Source organism: Giraffa tippelskirchi, chromosome 6 (genome assembly GCF_054371585.1).
Source record: "Giraffa tippelskirchi isolate mGirTip1 chromosome 6, T2T-mGirTip1v1.2.pri, whole genome shotgun sequence".
In the NCBI taxonomy this organism is placed as follows: domain Eukaryota; kingdom Metazoa; phylum Chordata; class Mammalia; order Artiodactyla; family Giraffidae; genus Giraffa; species Giraffa tippelskirchi.
In genome coordinates this window covers 100,483,585-100,506,986 of record NC_137280.1, presented here as the reverse complement: position 1 = coordinate 100,506,986, position 23,402 = coordinate 100,483,585, and the positions used below count along the sequence as shown (strand labels likewise).

Genomic DNA, 23,402 nt, shown 5'->3' with positions numbered 1-23,402 from the left:
ACTCTGTGCGACCCTATAGACGGCAGCCTACCAGGCTCCGCCATCCCTAGGATTCTCCAGGCAAGAGTACTGGAGTGGGATGCCATTGCCTTCTCCGTTTATCCCTTTTAATAGACATTAAATGCTAATTTACCTTGTGTTAAATAATTAGTTAAAATGTTTCAAAACAGCATTTCTTTTATATACCATATAGCTTTCCCATCTGGGTCAAAGAGCAGTGGCCTTTTCTGGTCTGTCGGGAACATTGAATGAGCTGGATTTGAGGACTCTAGAGCATTTTGTCACTTCCATACTGGGTCTGTGAATAATCAGAGTGTACAGTACATGCCAGTTATTGTTCATTCACTGACCTCAGCTATCTTGGGGGAAAATGCCTTGATAATGACTTGGTAAAGTGAATAGTTTTAAAAGGCCAGTACCTTTCTGAGTGAAAAATTTTTTCAGCTGGAGACTGGATTCTCTCTTTTTGTTAGAGATTATTGTCTACTTTCCCTTGGAAAAGGAGGTGGTGTATTTTAAACCACCAGGAAGCAAAGTCAGTGAGGTTAACCAAAATATTGAAAAGCAAGAAATGGATGCGGCAATTATGAGGAGTCATCACGGGAAAACTTGCCAAGACTTATTGCCATAGCACAACTTTCATTCCTCTTGCTTTTTTCCCCCCACTGTGGTGAGAAACATTCTAATTACTATTGACATTTATTGAAAAAGTCACCAAATACACTGATGCACTAGCCTTGTAAGTAGTAGTCTTGAAGATAAAAAAAAATGAGATAATTCCAAATTAGATGAATTCTAAGATACAAATGTTTTCCTTCACTACAATATGTTACATATTTTTGTTCTTATTTTTCAGCAGTTTTCCAAGGAATGAAAAAAACTGACTTTTTATCATTGCACTGTGGATCTCTAAAATTTATTTTATTTAAAAAATTTGAGATTTCATGAAATTGTAAATACATCTCTTTTCAGTACTGTCTTCCGTAGTTCCATGGTTGGTTCCCTAGTTTAGGGGCAAGACATATAGATGGGTTTATATTGTTCTTATAGCCTAGGTATTCTTGTGGGGAAAGATGAAGCAGAAACTGAAATAAACTTGGAAGTTAAATATTCACTTTAGGAAAAATCCACTAGGGGACTCCATAGCAAACTGGTAGGTCTGCATCATACTTGGTAGACGAGCAGACAGAAACTTTCTTAGAGGCAATATTGGAGTGCAAATGTTATTGTGATGTTTTCTTCTTTTTCAGAAATAGGAGCATAGACTCATTTAGGATTGAGCCATTATACAGATGCAAAAACTAGGTGGCATGAGCATGTGACTTCTCAAACTTTGGAGCATTGCCACAAGCCAGGTGACAGAAGGCAGAGGATAACAGAGTCCTTATGGGATGGATGGAGAAAGTACTCTAGGAGGAACGGTCTTGGACCTGGATGTTAAGGATCTAGGCCGCGGATGCTTCATAAATAAGTTCCATAAGGTGAAATAGAAAGGTCTAGAAGCCAGTTGAGCATATGGTTTATGTTCTAAACAAGTGAAAGATAAACATAGAGAAATATAAGAATAAATTTTTATAAATACACTCTGATATATATAGAACATACTATATACTGAATGCCTTTTGTATGTCAGACACTATAATAATAAACACTAACAAATGAGAAACATGGAAACTTAGCAGCTGTTAAGTATTGTTTCCTGAATATGGACAGTGAGGAGCCCAGCGTGGTGCTCATGACTTCTGATTGCCCTGCGCTGTGCTGTAGTGTTATGCAGATCATTTAGTGAGGGATTTAAATCATTCTGTGTGCATGTGTGCTAAGTCGCTTCCGTCATGTCGGACTCTTTGTGAACTTATGGACTGTAGCCCACCAGGCTCCTCTGTCCGTGGGATTCTCCGGGCTAGAATGCTGGAGTGGGTTGCCCTGCCCTCCTCTAGGGGATCTTCCCGACCCGGGACTGAACCCGTATCTCATATGTCTCCTGCACTGGCAGGTGTGTTCTTTCCCACTAGCACCACCTGGGAAGCCCAAAATCCCCCTATAAGCTTAGCCAAAGAATCCGAAAGGCCTAGAGGGCTTTTTTTTTTTGACAGGAATCATGCAGATACCAAATTTTATGAATCACTTTTCTGTCATAGGCCTTGGTTCCTTCCTGGAATAAATTTGGGGAGGTGTTTGAATGAGTGGTCCTTACAGTCGATCCCAGTTCACTAGAAATGGAAGTGGCATAGAGATGTATCACTGCCCATAATGGTTGTTTGGAAAAAGGATCTTCATCTATGTATTAAAATACATATGAATTGGCTGAATCAGTGAAATCTGAGACTAATATTGGAGTCCTGAGAACCTCTAAAATCAGCTCACTTTGCATGTAGCCTGTCACTTCGATGGCAATGATCACATTGTAACAAGATATCAGCTAGCCTAAAGCGACTTTGGCTCTACCTGGAGGGTACACCCCAGACACAAAAACCTGGTTGCAGGTGATGGGCATAATACGTTAGTAATTGCTTCCCCCAGGTAAGTGGGGTTCTCCAAGACAGGCTTCTTTTTTGCTAATACCTGCACGTGTTGCCTTGTGAGGTAGTCTGCAGCCTCATTTCAGTTTCTGACTCCACAACCTTGTGACCTTAGGGAAGTCACTACACCTCCCCTTGCCTCAGTTTCCCTTTCTGTAAATGGCCACAGAAGTTGTAGAACTTAACAGGTGGTGTTATTGTGAAGGTTCGAAACACAGAGTATAGGAACAAACTCATATATGTTAGCAGTTTTATTCTTGTTAGATTCCTCAATATGCCAATAGGACAAGCAGTAGCCAGCAAAGCATGCAAGATGACAGGGCCTGAGTCTGATAAGTCCTTTGAGATTCTAATAAGAGCAAGGCTCTGAGATAAGAAGTATGGAGAATTCAAAGCAATCGAAAGCCTTGGTGTTGTAGGAAAAATCTCAAATATTAGTTTTAAAAAAATATAGTGGTAAAAACTTAATGTATAGCATTTTGCTAATTCTAGACATCTCAAAATATACAGTAAGTAGATATCTTTTAGTTTGTCTCACTGACTCTTGCTTTACTTTTAGATGGATGATGACAGAATGGACCCCCTGTTCACGAACTTGTGGAAAAGGAATGCAGAGCAGACAAGTGGCCTGTACCCAACAGTTGAGCAATGGAACCTTGACCAGAGCCCGGGAGAGGGACTGCGCAGGGCCCAAGCCGGCCTCCGCCCAGCGCTGCGAGGGCCAGGACTGCATGACCGTGTGGGAGGCGGGCGTGTGGTCCGAGGTATGGTCTCAGCCCTGATGCTTCTCCGTTTTCTTCTGCCTTTCTGACTCTTAGCCTGTATAAGGTTGTGTTGTATCAAAATCAGAGTCTCTCTGCATGGCACTTTTAATACTGTTTATTGATTTTTCTGGTGATAAAAGGAATACATTCATTACAAATAATTTTGAAAGTAGGAAAAAACGGATTTACTCTTTATACTGTGAATATTGTAACATAATCACGAGCATATGTTATGTACATTTTAGAATCCAGATTTTTTATTTCTGTGCCATAAGTATACTCTATAGTGGGCACATATGAAAATACATTGACTCATTGTATATCTCTGAGTATTTAGAAGAGAAAGGAGAAGAAAGACATTAACACTTAACAGTCATTTCTTGTGAACAGGGATTCTGTTTTTACCTCATATTTAGTAACTTTTTGATATTTAATCACCAATGCAGAAAAGTTAAGTTTCACCATTGTATAGTACTTTGGCTCAGAGAAATTAGTTTACTCAAAGTCCTACCTAAGTGCTGGACCTGAGATTTGACCTCAGCACTACCTAACACCACGTATGTACCCACTAGCTTATAATGTGTAGCATACAGCTTTGTCCCATGCCAAACTGTTTGCTTATTTTCTGTTATCATGGTACATGTCTTCTTATGATAATTAACACCAGTCATTACTTATATTTACTAGCCACTCTAAAGCATTTTAGGTGGCCTTGTGGGTGCATGCACACGAACACCCTCACACGTGTATATGAATATACATGTGCAAAGACACATGTGCATGCACATCCATAGCCAAAACATTCATATGCTTGATTTCAAAATATTAATTGGGATGTAAAAATGACAAACTGAAAATGCCAAGCTGCAGTAAGTAGCCATTCTTTTGAAAATTGAGGACAGAGTAGCTTAGATAATGAGGTTTGGGGATATTCTTCAGTTAACTCAACCTCCCCCCCAAAAAAACACACTAGCAAATAGTGTATCTTTCTCTTGTCTTATTTCTGAGCTTTACTAGCCTTTTCAGCAGAGACTCCAAGAGCATAGCCTTCCAGGTCCTCAGAGCCCTGTCGGGGCTGAAAATGGTAGAAAAGGACCAAGAAGGGGGTTGCAAACTGAACACCTCAGGACAGAGGGATCTGGACAAAATCTCCAGACAGATGGCAGCTGCCAACACAGAGCATTAGAACAAATGATGCTGGATTAATAAATGCTTCATTCGTTAATAAAAAAAGATTTTGTTGAAATTCTTCATCATGTATGATGTATACCAGTTTTACATCAAAATGTATCAGTTCAGTCTGGAGAAACAATTCAAATGAACATCAGAGAAACAGGAATACCCTACCTTCAGCTTATGTGTAACACTTTTGCAAACTCTTCAAGAGGGAGTAGGTCAGAAATATTCTAACATACAGATTTTTGGCACCAGATGGAAGAAGTAACATGTCTCAAAGTAATATACCAATTTTAAAAATGTCTCTTTTGTTTTTATTTAATATAAAAATTGAATTTATAGAACAGGATTAGTTTCCATTGGAAAAAATGTGCTAAGTCACTTCAGTCGTGTCCGATTCTTTGCAACTCCATGGACTGTAGCCCACAAGGCTCCTCTGTCCATGGGAGTCTCCAGGCAACAATACTGGAGTGGGTTGCCATTCCCTTCTCCAGAGGATCTTTCTGACCCAGGTTTCGAACCCTCATCTCCTGTGGCTTCTGCTTGCAGGCAGATTCTTTATCACTGAGCCACCCGGGAAGCCTCATTGGAAAAAAAAAAAAATTTAATGTAAATATTAAAATACCAAATCACACATGTAGTCTGCCTTAAAGCTCAAGACATTCAAATGCAAACCAAAAATTATGAGACAATGACTCATTTGTGCCAAAGTATTATATTTAAAATCTCATGAGTTCTATGCTTCAGTTTTCAGAAAAACAACTGCTGAAATCTGCTGCTACATCCTTGCTAACTGTATAGCTGTAGCTCTTTCTTTGGAACTTTTCCAGATATAAATATAAATTGGAGTTTTCAAGTTTTACCATGTCTCTCATCCCTTCCTCCCTCTCAGCTATCGTACCCAATGGCATTTTGGTTCCTGTGTCCAGATAATCAGTGATGCACACTCTTGTAAGACTGGGAAGCTTTATACGTGTTCCTTAATGGGGAGCATAAATGTAAACGAGAAGGTCAGTTATATCCCTACAGGCCTCATACCTGTTACATCACATCATTAATCAAGCATCAGTTATTCATGAGATGAACTGAACTGTTTTGAACTGAATTATATTTTCAATCCAAACAACCATTTAGAATGATGATTTCTAGAAGTATATAATTATATAAAGAAACTTTTGTTCTTGCTACATTTTCTCTGTTTTAACTTTATATCCTCTTAGAAATTGTCATTTTTTTACAAATATTTCTTAATGCTAACACAAACTAAGTCTTCACCAAAAATAAAATGAATTTCCTTACATAATTATATATGATAATTTGATATCAGTTATTAGGTTAGTGTTTTACACTTTGGCCACTGTTTATCTGTCTTTCATAAGCAATCACTGTGTTGTAGAACTCTCTGTACTAATGGTCCTGTATTCCCGAAACCCATTCATTTCTAGCACTGTGCCTGAAGCACTGTCTGGCCTCTGATGCTGGGGCATAGCCTTCATTCTGGCCTTTGTGTAGGTGATAGGTATATGAGAGATAAGAACCAGTTCCTAATGTAATTTGATCATCAAGTCTATATCTTCTAATCACCAGCTTTATCCACAGTCTCTGACGTTATTTTCCAGTGTTCGGTCAAGTGTGGCAAAGGTGTACGTCATCGGACTGTGAGGTGTACTAACCCTAGAAAGAAATGTGTCCTCTCCACCCGACCCAGGGAGGCTGAGGACTGTGAGGATTACTCCAAATGCTACGTGTGGCGGATGGGTGACTGGTCTAAGGTGAGAACCTTTCTGTACATTGTCAGTATTAAGTTTCCGTAATATCAGCATTGCTCTGAGTACTATAACCACACGGTATGAAGTACAGGAGGCATAGAAGGTATAAGTAAGGTAGAGTATTACATACGTACATGTGTAGTTGCAAAGTCATGTCTGACTCTTTGCGACCTATTGGACTATACCCCCTGGCTCCTCTGTCCATGAGGTTTTCCAGGCAAGAATACTGGAGTGAGTTGCCATTTCCTCCTCCAGGGTATCTTCCTGACCCAGGGATTTAGCCCACATGTCCTGCATTAGCAGGTGGATTCTTCACCACTGAGACAAGAGTATTAAATACTAAGATCCAAATCCTATTTTTCTGTCTATGATAATAACTCTATAGAACTGTTCTAAATAATAAGTATCAGTAAGATAGAAATGTGTAAAGTACTAAACACCATTTGTGATGCAAAGGAAGCTCTTGACAAGTATTATATATTATTATTGTTTTGCTGCTTGTATTGTGGATACTGATTTTGCTCAGAACATATTTTGTATAAAATTTGTCTAGTGAGTAGAATACTACCAGATAAGTTCCTTTGAAATATAAATAAGGTAGATAATGACAGAACCAAACAAAGAGAATTCCCATCTTAATATGTAAAGGGTATTCTTTTTCCCACCATTATTTTAAAACATAGAAGAAATTGAAAGGAACAGAATTCTTGAAGTCTTTTAGTCAGATCAGGTGGACACAATTTCATTCGCAGGTGAACAGTGAGTTTATTCATGTTAATGGTAATATTTAAAATTTATGAATTAAGTAGAACTTTATGGGTTGTAGAAAATAGCTCAGATATTCACTCTAAAAGTATTAATAAATCCCATGTTTTTAAATACAATTCTGATCATATCTGAGTGAAAATAGCTGTCAAATACAAACTTTTAGAAGTTTTAGTCAGATGATCCTTTGTGCCTTGCTATATTGAACCTCTTATCATGGAATCTAATGTTCCAAGGCTTACAATAGACATAATAAATCTAAATCTACTCTTATAAATTCCCTGTTGTATTACAAATAAAAAAAAAATGGTGCCTGCCATGGCATGGAGGGGCAAGTGATAGCTATTCATGAATAAACCTAAAGGATATTCTGGAAGAAATAGTTTCATTGTACAACTTTCTTTGGGTAGTCAGCCTCCTTATTATTACTCAAAAAGAAATCCATGACATTTAAAATCTATTTTCTTATGATTTTTCATGCCTTTATTCTCCAGTGAAAGTTTGTATATTAACTTTGCATATGAGTTCTCACTGAACTATACTGTTTCCACATCTTTGAACATTGGAACTCTACAAGGTACATTTGTCAACAATGTAAATAAGTCCCTGACTACAGAATTAGGAAATAACCCAATCCATGCAGCTTTTAGTTGGTGAACCATATAAGGAAACTTCAGAGTAAGCAACTTTTAGACAAAAGAGAATTCTAGATTGACCATAAATAATTTATTTCATGTTCAGGCTTTAGAGTTCCCACTTCTAAGAGACAAGTAGAGTGATTGGGAAAGACATGGCTTGCAAGTCAAGAACATGGGGTACAGTTAGGATTCCCTCATTGACTGCTTCTGTGTCTGATTCCTTAAGAGTGAAATAAGGAAAATAGACAACACCGTTATTTTCAATCCATTTTTATATTAACACCTCATTTGACACTGAAAGTTTAAACTAGGTTGAGGAAATGAATGTACTCCTTGCGGGAGTGTGAGGAGGATCACCTGTTACTCCCTATCAGTTGTAGAAACCTTGCATTTGTTCATTTTGGCTAGCAAAAAGAAATAACTCGGCTCTAAGAAAAAGTTTTAAAATGACTCGAATAAATGAGCAATATTCTTCCAACTTCATTAATAGAAATATTCTAAGTGATAAATGCTAATCCCTAGTTAACTACAAAAAGCAAAATTATTGTTACAAAAAACAGATGGTCCAGATATTATAGTTTCTTATTTACATGACAAATACTATTGCAATTGATTAATAAATGTGCCTGTTTTGTGGCCTCTAGTCAAATCTTAAGCAAAATCAAAATTGACTGGGGAGATCATAGAAAACATTGATTTGTGCTAAGCCTGAAAAAAATTTTTTTTCAATTTTACCACAGTTTACATGTACATAGGGCTTCCCTGATGGCTCAGTGGTAAAGAACCTGCCTGCCACTGCAGGAAATGGGGGTTCCATCCCTGGGTAGGGAAGGTCCCCTGGGAGGAGGAAATGGCAACCCAGTCCAGTATTCTAGTTGGAAGAATCCCAAAGACAGAGGAGCCTGGCGTGCTACAGTCCTTGGGGTGGCAAAAGAGTCAGACATGACTTAGCGACTAAACAACAGTTTTTAAATAGGCTTGTATTGAATTAGTTTAAATTCATCTTTGTTATGTTACTCCATTGCTACCAAGCTAGAATAGCCTTTCTGAGTAAAGAAAGTAATGGATAGACCTAACAAATATTCACTTTTACTCAGTGACTTTTAACCTTTGTTTATTGTACAGTTTGTTTGCTTATGTAGAAGATCCAGTTATACTGTATTTTCTATTCTTTTTATGAATGTCTGTTCTTTCCCTTGAAGCTGTTTTCTTTCTTTCTTTCTTTCTAGTTTCAACAGTTACAAACAGCATGCACAAATTAAAACCAGTGACTCCATGCGACCTTTATTGATATCTCCCCTCTTGTTTTACCCTTAATGTATCACTTTCATGTTCAAATGAAGACCATCCCAAAATAATTACCAAAAAAAAAAGAATGGTGCTCTGATTATTAAGTTTCAGTGATTAAAGCATTCATAGACAGAGGAAACACACAGATCTCTTATTCTTATCAGCTGTGTTCCTGGAATCAGAATAACAACAAGATGTGTGCAATTATGGGTCAATTTCTGTGCTCCTCTGAAGTCAGTTAATCTATCAGTTTCATTCAAATTCTACTAATATTTTTAAACACTTGATAAACCTAAATGGACTTAAAATTAAGCCCTGGGTTGGCTTTAATCAGGTTTATTCAGTGGACTCTAGTAAGGTCTAAGCTCGGAAATCCTGCTCTTCCCTCAATAATATTGATGAATCATTAGCAATTCAGTAAAATATGTATATGTTCTCAGATTTTTCCATTGTCTAAAAGCCACTGACTACTGTTGAGCCAAGGTAATATTGGCTAAATGGAGGGTTACTAAGAATATGGCTTATGTGTCAAACTATGTTCACAGCATTTGTATCAGCCTATATAATTTCTAGCATTTATGATTTTATGATTTTGTGTACACAGTGGGAAACATTACTCTCAGCTAAGAGGAAAAAATTATAGATCCAGGTATACCCAAAGAAAAATTTCCTATTATATAATTGTTAGCTCTGATTTCTAAGTAGATGTAATACGGCCTTTATTAAACATTGCTAATGTTTATTTCATTGAGACTAGAAAGTTGGCAAAAATAAGGCAAAAACAATCTGGTTGCTTTGCTCTGGCTTGAGTTAACTGTTGAAATAATCATATGCCACATTCTGATATATATTCGGCCTTAGGGTCTTTCCTGGGAAAGCAAAACATGACCCATCTGTTTCTTGGCATTATAAATCTGTATTTACTCATTTAAACTGTCCTAAGCATAGAACACTGACTTGAAAAAAATAATGTAGTCTCTTATGCTTAATGAAATGCCATATTTTCTGGCTGAATTTGATCTTTCTGCCTTCACTTAAAATTCTAAAACTTCTTGTTTTCATTATTGGAGGCCAATAGAGGAGCAAATAAAACGGTATTATTTTATCTACTTTCTATACAGAGTTTGGTCCTTCATCAAGCTTTTATAGAGTAAATTTTTCTGTGCAGTGTTAAGAAATGGTTTATACTTATTCAAGTGAACTTTAAAGACCAAACAAAACACCTTGGAATTACACATAATTGTGGCTTATTCTTGGATTCCATACATACTGTACAATTTAAACTTAATATAACCCTTTAAAATTCCAGAAAGTGACTAGATTTGGCCACATTCCAAATTATGACATGATTAATAGATTTTTGGGTAAGAGATTGTGAGTCTTTTGTAATTATATAATTGAAAATAATGCAGTGGAAGCACAAGAAATCATTCTGGGTGATTTAATTATATAGGTAATATGGTATAGCTTTGTTTAGAAGTAGTAAACATTTAAGCTTGCGGTATGGTGAGTTATTTTTAACTTACCTGCAAAAGGAAACCACAGTTGTATTCAGTATATTCATTTGAATAGAAGAAGAATCTAAAAATGAAGGTCATTTTTTCTAATGAATAGGGGAATTACATCAAACTAATAACCTGCTTTCTAACTATAAAAATAACATTTAAGTTGGGACTTCCCTGGTGGTCCAGTGGCTAAGACTCTACGCCCCCAATGCAGGGGAGCCTGGGTTTGATTCCTGGTCAGGGAACTAGATCCCACTTGCTACAACTAAAGATTCCACATGCCACAATTAAGACCTGGAGCAACCAAATAAATAAATACTTTAGAAAATAACACTTATGTTAATAGGAATTCTATTTATTTTGAGATCATTCTCATAGTAAAGATTTTCTAAAGCAGTCGAAAAATGGCATTTTATGATGACTTTTTGCATTTTCTCTGAAAAGTGTTGTAACTAAAACTCAAATCATATTGATTTCTTGATAATTTATTTCTATAACTGTGAAAGACTTGACTATATCTGGATTATTTTTAGTCAGAATAATTTTCTTAATACATATGCTTTCAAATACCATTAAAATCCACCTGGTGTATTATACTGTCCTAGGACTCAGTAATAACTATGGGAAAATAAGTGTGCCATTTCCTGTGTTATTACTTAACTAATTTTTTAAAAGAAGTTCAAAAAGAGACTTAAATTATCACGTAAATCTTGCCAGTACTCTAAGTAATGCTCTTTGGGTAATCAAGATGTATAACCTTAAAGTAGTCTCATGGTGCATAATTATTAAGTTAAAGCAATTCATAACAGGCACTTTATCCAGATTGGTCAGCTGCTGCTGCTGCTGCTAAGTCGCTTCAGTCGTGTCCGACTCTGTGTGACCCTATAGACGGCAGCCCACCAGGCTCCGCCGTCCCTGGGATTCTCCAGGCAAGAACACTGGAGTGGGTTGCCATTTCCTTCTCCAGTGCATGAAAGGGAAAAGTGAAAGTGAAGTCGCTCAGTCGTGTCCGACTCTTAGCGACCCCATGGACTGTAGCCCACCAGGCTCCTCCGTCCATGGGATTCTCCAGGCAAGAGTACTGGAGTGGGGTGCCATTGCCTTCTCCAAGATTGGTCAGCAGTCAGTATAAATAAGTGACTTGGTGGTTTGAACCATTTCACATGTCCCTGGAAAAACATTCTTTTATTTCTTGCTGTTTGTTAGAGTGGACTCAGAGAGACGAATTGCCTGTTCCCAGATCTCATAGGTTCTCGGCCTGATGATTTGCCTTCAGCTTTCTACATAGACGCTTGTCACTCCAATTAACATTGACAGTAGTAGTTGTGACTTACCACCATTTGTAGGAAATTATGAATAATTACATAAGATATTTCACTGAAGGAAAACTTAGGAATCACTGAAGGAAACTTAAAACTTGATCAGAGCAATCAAGAATATCCTAAAACAAATTACTAGATGATACCACATTTTTAATCATGCATCTCTACAGCCTAGTGTTACTACATTAAAAGAAAAGGAACCAAAAAAAAACACAAAACCCAGATCCAAAAATTGAAGAATAGACAGTTCTTGTTACCCAGTGGCTAGGATAGAACCTTTTGACTATGGGTTCCTACATAGGTGAACTGATGCAGTGCTTCATATACCCAACTCCAATTCAATCAACTTACAGAATGTTCCAGAATTCAAATGAAGATATGTATAGATCACTGGTTTTAATATAGCTAAACTAGGTGGGTTGTTGCAGGTTAGTAAAAGGAAGCTCAATCACTTGTTAGAAGGATTTCCCTTTCAAATTTAAAGAAATTATTAGCAGTAACAGTAAATAAATTAAACATCCTACTAGAATGTAAAAATAGAAATGTTAAGTATATTCTGAAACTAGAGAATAAAAGGAATTAATAAAATGAGAACTGCCAGATGGAGAAAATATATTGTTACGTAGATTGATTAGTAAAATTAATATTTACCAAACACCTAAATGTCATCATTTTATAAGACTGAATTCAAATTAATTTATGAATTCTTGCATTTCCAGAATTATGTTCCATGGGAAACTCATTCATTGGGATGTGGTCTCCATGTGAGAGAAATACTGTAGTTAAAGATAATCAAATAATCTATGCTCAAAGAATTTTCAGATCTTTTAGCATTCTTCTGTACATGGCAGATCTCAAAGAGAAACTATGTGAAGTGAAAGTCACTCAGTCGGTCCCGAGTCTTTGTGACCCCATGGGCTATAGCATTCATGGAATTCTCCAGGCCAGAATATTGGAGTGGGTAGCCTATCCCTTCTCCAGGGGAACTTCCTGACCCAAGAATTAAACCAGGGTCTCCTGCATTGCAGGCAGATTCTTTTCCAGCTGAGCTATCAGGGAAGCCCTAAGAGAGACTCTGGTATTTCACTTTTCTTTCTTTTTTTTACCAAGAATCACTTTTACAGAGTATATAGCTAGTTTGTTATTTAGTATAACACACTTTAGAAAAGCTTACAATAGATTGTTTCAAAATCTAGCTTTGTAAATATTTTTTTCTACCTTGAGAAAATTTTTAGTTTGAAACCAAACTGAAATAGTCTATAATCCAGAAAACTATTCTTGAGATGGATTAGCATTTCTATTGAGTATTATTTTCTAATTATGTCTACAAGTCTATTGATATTTGGAGAAGATAACTGCTTATCATTTTTATGTTTATAGATAATCTCATAAGATAGGAAAATTTGAGCAGCTGCACAATTAACAAATATGAATCTATCATCTGTGCGCATTCACTCAGTCATGTCCGACTCTTTGTGACTCATGGACTGTAGCCTGCCAGGCTCCTCTGTCCATGGAATTTTCCAGGCAAGAATGCTGGAGTGGGCTGCCATGCCCTCCTCCAGGGGATCTTCCTGACCCAGGGATCTAACCTGCATCTCTTGTGTCTCCTGCATTGGCAGGCAGCTCTTCACCAGTTGAGCCACCAGGAATGCCTCTGAATCTATGACCCTGAGTTCTATAATTGTTAACTCAGTCAGTGAATTAAAGAAATCGAAGACTATGGGCTTAATTTTAAGCATATAGACATTGAGAAAACCTATCTCACAATATCCTAAAGAAGAGATATTTTGCATTATAGGAAAATTTACTTTAAAAAATGTACTTATCTCTGAGTAAGCTGTTCATACTGAAGAAATTCCTCAATGATATATAAGATGCTTCTCCTCAAGAGAGATTTTCTATTATTTTGTTTAGATACATCCACCAAGCATTTACCCAACTTGATACTTACCATTCTATCTGAAAAAGATAGCCATCTTCTAAACCATGCACAAAATCCCTGAACTGTTGGCTATCAAATTGTTTTATCCCTATCTCTTTGCACTGCCAGAGGATGGGACATTTTTGCATTGCTATCATTTTTATTTTTAAGATCTCCTCAGAGTCTTGTCTGTTGCCCCAGATATATTTTAAAAAATTGAGTTTCCAAAATATTCCCAATTATTCAATGTAATCAAATGTGTTTGGCTGGTATAATTAAACATAGCAGAAATATATTAGCTTAAAAAGAATGAAGCACACATACTGTGTGTATGTCTTCTATCCAAAGAAAATGTATAATTTAAAGAGATTGAAGGAGTGTCTCTGTGTATATGTTCGTTGTCAATATTATATTTGCATATATATGTATAATTACATTATAAATTCAGGTATAAGAACATTTTTTAACATCTTTTGGATTGGAAAATAGGGAGAAATATTTTTTTTTAAATCCACGGGACTTAAAAATACTGTCTTCTTAATAGATCCTTGAAAAGTCACTAGAGTGTTAAAATAATGCTGTCAGTTCTTTTGTGCTACATACCAGGACATCTATAATTTTACCTTCTAAACCATACCCAGAAGTAATTCACTAAATATATGTCATTGAGTTAAAAATTATTCTTGATGTCCTTTATAGGCGTGGAGTATGGAGCATGCCAAAGCTCATTTTGGGGACATTGAACTTCAATAGGTGGGGCAGGGTAGAATTTAACATAAAAATATAATGAAATTTGATGACTTTATAAAATTAAAATCAGCAGTTTTAGCACTGATTGCTTCTTACTTAGATTTAGGAAAGGATATGTTCATCAAATACCAGAGGATATCCAGAGATAGATATAACCAGATCACCAGGACACCCATAGAAGGACATGGATACAATGCAAGGAAAAATGTGCAAATGATCAGCTAGTTAGAAAGGCATCATGCTAAGTCACTTCAGTCATGTCAGGCTCTTTGTGACCCATGGACTGTAGCCCACCAGGCTCCTCTGTCCTTAGGATTCTCCAGGCAAGAACACTGGAGTGGGTTGTCATTTCCCCCTCCAGGGGATCTTTCCAACCCAGGGATCGAACCCACGTCTCTTGCATCTCCTGCATCGGCAGGTGGGTTCTTTACCAGTAGCACCACCTGGGAAGCCCAGAAAGGCATCAGATGGATGCATAATGTAATGAAGGGGAAAATTGTCTTAACAAACAGGTCCCTGCTCTGCTTCAAGTTGACCCTGGCTCTCCAGCCTCATTAGAGCTACACTGCACAATCTGCAGCAGTCTTCCATGTGGAAGAGCAGGTCCTTACGCCCCCTAACCTCAATCCCCACATCTGCAAAATGTGCCAAAGCAACTGAACATCTCCCTGAATTTCAAAATACTGTGTGCAAGTAAAAGTAATAGTTTTCTGGTCTGAAAAATTTGTAGAGATAGTGGTTCTGTGTTATGAGATAGGAAATCCTAGAGATGAACCAAGTTGGAGGGGAAGGACTATGAATTCTATTTGGGCTATGTTTCATCATCTTTTATGTCAGTGATGCGTATAGTCAAAGGAAAAACATTTTTGAGTTACTCAAACACCTTAGGAGACAAAGCACAAATAGCAGAATGGATTATAAAAATACATACTTTATAACTTTCTTTACTATGTATAGAATATATACGAGTCCACATAGAAGAACTAAAACTAACAAACTTATTTCAAAACTTAAAACACGCACAGCTTCAGGGCTCAGAAAGGCACCATGAGAGAAGTGGGTTGGGGGATAGTCTGGGTCTGCCATACGGAGGAAACAGATTCTACTAAATTCTGCCCAGCTGTTTCCATATACGTTTTCTCATACTGTTTCTAAAATTGGATATTATCAAATTTTTTATCATTTTGATAGGTGAAAAAAAATCTTATTTTGAAATGTACACATTCTTAGACTCAACAGCTCCATTGTCACAGAATTTTCTTACAGACATTCTCACATAATTTACTCACGATATTTATGAAGATGCTCATTGCAGTCTTGTTTGGAACAACAAACACTTGGAAATAACCCATCCATTTATATGACTCATAATACTCTACACAGTGGAATACTGTCATTTTTAGAAGTGTATTTGTATATACATAATGATGAGGAAATTTCTCCAAGACCTACTATTAAATAGTAAATATTATGTAGAAGAGTTACATAGTGTAAACTAAAGTTATTTACATGCGTTGTTTTTATACATTTTAACATTTCTCTACACAGATATACAAAGAACAATTTATTTGAATTACATTGAAGGAAAGGGCCTTCTGTACTTAAAATTCTACCTCCCATCTCCATAAATTACCTTTTATTTTATAAACTAGTTAATGGTTTCTGTCAGAAATTAAAATTCTTTCTTAATACTTACATTTTTCATGTTGCAGTTTCAGAAATGATTGATGTCATAAATATAGACAGATGCTAAGCAAATATTATATAATTTCTATGAAGGGGAGAGTATTTGCTGAGTTAGGTAACTGGTGAGACAACTTGGTATATGGAATCAGACAACCCTGGGTTTGAATTCTGAATTTTCTGGTCAGTAAATTACTGAAGCCAGATGAAATAATTTATGAAGAGTTATTAGCAAAGTATCAGTTACATAGTAACTAAATAAATACTGACCATTCATATTGTAGTGTCAGTAGAGATAGGGAAAACAGTTGGCTTTGAGAAACTGTTTTGAGGTTAAAATGAACAGAAGCAGGGTTGTTCTTCTGTGTGAGGTGAAGAGGAGGGAGGGGTTCATGTGTTTAAAAGGAATCCCACGTTCGCATGAGATAGGAACTCCTAGAGATGAATCAAGTTGGAGGGGAAGGATTGTGAATTCTCTTTGGACTATGTTTCATGCTCCCATAAGAGAATTGAATGCTGGATGAACTATGGACGGAGGTTCGTGACATTGTACAGGAGACAGGGATCAAGACCATCCCCATGGAAAAGAAATGCAAAAAAGCAAAATGGCTTTCTGAGGAGGCCTTACAAAGAGCTGTGAAAAGAAGAGAAGCAAAAAGCAAAGGAGAAAAGGAAAGATATTCCCATTTGAATGCAGAGTTCCAAAGAATAGCAAGGAGAGATAAGAAAGCCTTCCCCAGCGATCAATGCAAAGAAATAGAGAAAAACAACAGAATGGGAAAGACTAGAGATCTCTTCAAGAAAATTAGAGATGCCAAGGGAATATTTCATGCAAAGATGGGCTTGATAAAGGACAGGAATAGTATGAACCTAACAAAAGCAGAAGATATTAAGAAGAAGTGGCAAGAAAACACAGAAGAACTGTACAAAAAAGATCTTCATGACCCAGATAATCACGATGGTGTGATCACTCACCTAGAGCCAGACATCCTGGAATGTGAAGTCAAGTGGGCCTTAGAAAGCATCACTACGAACAAAGCTAGTGGAGGTGATGGAATTCCAGTTGAGCTATTTCAAATCCTAAAAGGTGATGCTGTCAAAGTGCTGCACTCAATATGCTAGCAAATTTGGAAAAGTCAGCAGTGGGCACAGGACTGAAGAGGTCAGTTTTCATTCCAATCCCAAAGAAAGGCAATGCCAAAGAATGCTCAAACTACTGCACAATTGCACTCATCTCACACACTAGTAAAGTAATGCTCAAAATTCTCCAAGCCAGGCTTCAGCAATACGTGAACCGTGAACTTCCAGATGTTCAAGCTGGTTTTAGAAAAGGCAGAGGAACCAGAGATCAAATTGCCAACATCCGATGGATCATTGAAAAAGCAAGAGAGTTCCAGAAAAACATCTATTTCTGCTTTATTGACTATGCCAAAGCCTTTGACTGTGTGGATCACAATAAACTGTGGAAAATCCTGAAAGAGATGGTAATACCAGACCACCTGACCTGCCTCTTGAGAAACCTGTATGCAGGTCAGGAAGCAACAGTTAGAATTGGACAAGGAACAATGACTGGTTCCAAATAGGAAAAGGAGTACATCAAGGCTGTATATTGTCACTCTGCTTATTTAACTTATATGCAGAGTGCATCATGAGAAACGCTGGGCTGGAAGAAGCACAAGCTGGAATCAAGATTGCCGGGAGAAATATCAATAACCTCAGGTATGCAGATGACACCACCCTTATGGCAGAAAGTGAAGAAGAACTAAAGAGCCTCTTGATGAAAGTGAAAGAGGATAGTGAAAAAGTTGGCTTAAAGCTCAACATTCAGAAAACTAAGATCATGGCATCTGGTCCCATCACTTCATGGGAAATAGATGGGGAAACAGTGGAAACAGTGTCAGACTTTATATTTTTGGGCTCCAAAATCACTGCAGATGGTGATTGCAGCCATGAGATTAAAAGACCCTTACTCCTTGGAAAGAAAGTTATGACCAACCTAGATAGCATATTAAAAAGCAGAGACATTACTTTGCCAACAAAGGTCTGTCTAGTCAAGGCTATGGTTTTTCCAGTAGTCATGGACGCTGAAGAAAGCTGAGCACCTAAGAATTGATGCTTTTGAACTGTGGTGTTGGAGAAGTCTCTTGAGAGTCCCTTGGACTGCGAGGAGATCCAACCAGTCCATCCTAAAGGAAATCAGTTCTAAATATTCATTGGAACGACTTATGCTGAAGCTGAAACTCCAATACTTTGGCTACCTCATGAGAAGAGTTGGCTCATTGGAAAAGACCCTGATACTGGTAAGGATTGGGGGCAGAAGGAGAAGGGGACGACAGAGGATGAGATGGCTGGATGGCATCATCGACTCGATGGACATGAGTTTGTGTAAACTCCGGAAGTTGGTGATGGACAGGGAGGCCTGGCATGCTGCGATTCATGGGGTCGCAAAGAGTCAGACACGACTGAGCAACTGAACTGTACTGATCTAGTAGGTAGATCAGAGGAAAGGAATGGGATCGAATATACATTTTGGAATCACCAACGTGTAGGCAGTGTTTAAATCTTGAAGTAGTTTCAGAGAATTGGCATTGGCTTTACTGTCAACTAAAGGACTTTACTGTCAACTAAGGACTTCCCTGGTGGCTCAGATGGTAAAGCATCTGCCTACAATGTGGGAGACCTGGGTTCAGTCCCTGGGTCGGGAAGACCCTCTGGAGAAGGAAATGGCAATCCACTCCAGTACTCTTGCCTGGAAAATCCTGTGGACGGAGGAGCCTGGTAGGCTACAGTCCATGGGGTCCCAAAGAGTCCGACACGAATGAGTGACTAAACTTTCACTTTCACATACTCACTCTGATGTTTAAAGCTTTCTATATGCTGATCTTAACCTACCTATTTAGAATCGTCTCTTTATTCTCATTAATTCGGTATCTCCAGTAAGCTCAGACCTGAGCAGTTTGTACTTTTACAATCTTCACGTCTTTGTATATACACTTTATCACTAGAATGTATTTTTTTTTCAACCATCCAAGTCCTTTAAGGACTACCTCAAGTACTTTATTTCCCCAATAAATAACAAAATGTGTTTTGCACTTATCGACTAGATTAATTTTTCTCAATTATTTATTGCCTTATATTGTTGCTGTTTCATTGTCTTAATCCTTTAAGCCCTTTCACACATTTCTCTGAATGAACATACCATAGCATAACAAGCAGTGATTTTTATTGAATAAATGACTGCTTAAACTTTTTCATCAAGTAAGCAAAAAAATGTATGCGACATCTAAGCATTGTATTTCTTTTCTTCTGATCTATTTTTCTGACTCTAGTTCTATAACAATTACAATGCTTCATATATTTTACTAGAAAAACTTAGTAACTAGCTTATCTTTCTCAAGGAAAATTAAGGTAATAAATATAATTTTATGTAAACATATGACTCCCTTGATCTTTTTCTGTATGGTCTATCAAACTACTTAAAAATGTGATTTTTTTTAATAAAAAAAGTAAATCCAGCCATATTTGAATAACATGCTATTTAAGCCTAAAGGATGCTTCAGATTGAGCTTCAAGGAAGCTGGCAGACCTGTTTTACATTGTCTGGAATTCATGTGTCAATATCTGACAAAAGGTTGGAGAGCAATTATCTAACCTAGAAGGAAAGCAGCAGATGGAAACAAAGCACAGTTAAGAATTTTCTCTGTGAACTGGGAAATGCTTGGTATATTTCAGGTTGGAATAAGTTAAAAGTTGCTATATAATGTACTCTGTACTATTTTAAATCAAGATTTTATTTACTAAAAACAAAATAAAAAACACACACTTACTCTAACCTGGCCGCAGAGGATCTGATCCATTTTTGACATAGGGTTGTTATACTAGACCTGGAAAGTATTTAATTGGAGAAGGAAATTCAATCACTGTCTTTCCAAACAGCTGTCTCTGGCGGGAAGATGTTTCCCTGGGATGATAGTGATAAAATAGAAACGTACTGCTGTTCTTTTTTCACCTCTGCAACTTCCTGTGATTCATAGGCTCAGCACTGACAGAACTGCAAATGTGCCGAAGACTTTGTATTTATTAATTGCTTCTTAATGCAAAACATCTTTCTTTAATTCCATCATTGTGGTGATCAGTGTATATATTTTGATATAAAAAATGATTGGGGTGATTATTTTGACCTTTCATAACACATTCAGTTCTCTGCTAATCATTCATAAGCAATCCGCTTGATTTTTGCCACACACATTTCCTTGATTTGCATTAACTCTGTGCAAACATTTTCATGAAAGAGACAAAAATAGTTGAACTGTAGAACCAAGCGATGAATTAATTAAACACATATGCAAAAAATCCTCAATGTCTGACCTCTAAGAATAGATTCAATCCCAAATATCCATGTGTTAAATAAAGCAGATGAACTATGTTTAAAGATGTTGCAACACTGACCAAAATAAATTGCAAATCTTTAAAAACAAAGCTAACTTTTGTTCCTTAGTATGCTTGTTTCACACTCACTTTATTAAAAAGTTTAAAGATGGAACTGCCAAATATATACATAAATGAATAGGAATGCTGTGCTAATAATTTCCAGTAGAAGTCATCATTCAGTTTCCTTACGAGGTCCACTCTCCACTGTGAATGCTACTTCACTCTCGTTAAACTACTTTGGAATAATCCATTTATTCTCAAAGACAAATTATCCAAGTCAATGCTGTTAACCTTGTTAGAGATTGGCATTTATCATTACAAATTATATTGGGTTCTAGAAGATTGTCTATTATATTGGTTTAAAAAAGTTCTGTCTGCCAGTGACAATTTTCTCTTAATTTAGGAATTCCTATTTCTTACAGAGGCCAGCTGGAAATGAGTAAAGCATTACAGAGCCTTCCTTAGCTGTTGGCCTGGAGAATACACATTCTCTCCAGAATATATATCTTTGGCACAGTCTAGAAGGAAGGAATCTCGGGTAATCTCTGTGCTGGCCAAGTGTGAGAATTATTATTTTTAACCCCTAAATATCCTGAAATTTTGGGGATTTTTTTCAAGGAATTTAAAAATAGACTAGTGATATTTGTTATTCAATAAAACTTCAAATAAATACTGTACAGCAGTATTTTTATTTCTGGGTTCCTGCCTCTTTGGTATAATGTTTAAGAGAATATTTTATAGGACTCAGCAGGTTGAAGAGTTTTACACTAACCTTAGAGTTTAACATGCACAGATTAACAGGCAAACGAGTTGATTATTTAACTTAAGTGTACAAATTTACTGACACCATAGTGTCCCGATTGGTCCCCAAACATAGGTTATCTAAATATTCAGAGTAACAGCTGGCACCGAGCAGGGTCTGTGTGACTATTCTGAAGTCCTGAAAGGAAAGGTGGAAACTAATATGTAACCAATAACTTTAACGTTTGGCATTTTACCATAGGATCCCAATACTGAAGACTAGATAGGGAAATCTTTTGTAGCTGAAAGTTGCATATGCAGAATATATCTACTTGATCCTAGAAGCCATGGAGCACAGAAGCAGTGCAAAAATCAGAGATCAGTGGAAATAATGAGTGTCTCTTCTCTATATAGAAGGGTAATTAAGAGATATTTATCGATATCCCATTCATAAAGGGTTGTTTTTTTTTTATATAAATTTATTTATTTTAGTTGGGGGCTAATTACTTTACAATATTGTAATAGTTTTTGCCATACATTGACATGAATCAGCCATAGGTTTACATGTGTTCCCCTTCCTGGACCCCCCACCCACCTCCCTCCCCATCCCATCCCTCTGGGTCATCCCATTGCCCCGGCCCTGAGCCCTTGTCTCATGCATCGAACATGGAATGGTGTTCTGTTTCACATATGATAATATACATGTTTCAATGCTATTCTCCCAGAACGTCCCACCCTCACCTTCTCCCTCAGAGTCCATAAAGGGTTTTTAAGTGAAATTAAGTTGTTCAGAAGCACGTAGGTTACTCCTTAGACAAAAGGACACTGTTCTTTGGTGAATTTGGCAGGGACATACCAGATAGATTATATCATGAGCCCTTATGAATATTCCTACGTGATTCATGAACTTTCAGTGACATAATTGTGCACTTTAGAAAAGTGGATTCAAGTGGTACTATGGATGAGCTTTGAGAACCTCCTAAAATCATGTTCACTGTTTTTGTCCCTCTTTTTGACACTTTATAAACTTGTAGATTCCTATTTATTAGTACCTGTGCAGTAATGTTTTACTCATGTCAGTGTATTACAGAGCATGTTTGCTTTTATTACTAGTAGTTAGTGGATTTATGCGTCTAAGCATTGTGGTATTCATAGAAATTTGGGGGAACAATTTATGTAGATTATTTTAAAAAATACATATTCTTGATAAGCATACTCAAAGCCCTCATTAAATGAATATTTCTATATAATATAATAAAAATTTAGTAACAGAGTATACTCATTCCTAATATGTTTATTTGATCCACCAAAATGTATTTATACCAATATGCTATATAAGAGCTAATTATCCTCAGTGCTAAGATCATAGCATCTGGTCCCATCACTTCATGAGAAATAGATGGGGAAACAGTGGAAACAGTGTCAGACTTTATTTTTTGGGGCTCCAAAATTACTGTTGATGGTGACTGCAGCCATGAAATTAAAAGACGCTCACTCCTTGGAAGGAAGGTTATGGCCAACCTAGATAGCATATTTAAAAGCAGAGACGTTACTTTGCCAACAAAAGTCCGTCTAGTCAAGGCTATGGTTTTTCCAGTGGTCATGTATGGATGTGAGAGTTGGACGGTGAAGAAAGCTGAGTGACGCAGAATTGATGCTTTTGAACTGTGGTGTTGGAGAAGACCCTTAAGAGTCCCTTGGACTGCAAGGAGATCCAGTCAACCCATCCTAAAGGAGATCAATCCTGGGTGTTCATTGGAAGGACTGATGTTGAAGCTGAAACTCCAATACTTTGGCCACCTCATGCGAAGAGTTGACTCATTGGAAAAGACCCTAATGCTGGGTAGGATTGGGGGCAGGAGGAGAAGGGGACCAGAGGATGAGATGGTTGGATGGCATCACTGACTCGATGGACATGGGTTTGGGTGCACTCAGGGAGTTGGTGATGGACAGGGAGGCCTGGCGTGCTGCAATTCATGGGGTCGCAAAGAGTCGGACAGGACTGAGCGACTGAACTGAACTGATCCTCAGTGCATCAGATTAGGCTTGAAAAAAAATTTCATCATGCCACAGTTATTTTATAGCACACACGGCATAGTGAAATTATAACATCAATAAAATG

General features: G+C 37.2%; 1 protein-coding gene across 1 annotated transcript in view; it reads left to right on the top strand.

Annotated features, from left to right (window-relative positions):
* The window catches only part of ADAMTS19 (ADAM metallopeptidase with thrombospondin type 1 motif 19), a 256,274-nt gene that overhangs the window by 218,282 nt on the left and 14,590 nt on the right, over positions 1-23,402 (top strand). Inside the window, exons 20-21 of the mRNA XM_081501839.1 lie at positions 3,082-3,286; positions 6,082-6,234. Coding sequence (XP_081357965.1) covers positions 3,082-3,286; positions 6,082-6,234 — 358 coding nt within the window. The remainder of the gene's footprint in view (positions 1-3,081; positions 3,287-6,081; positions 6,235-23,402) is intronic.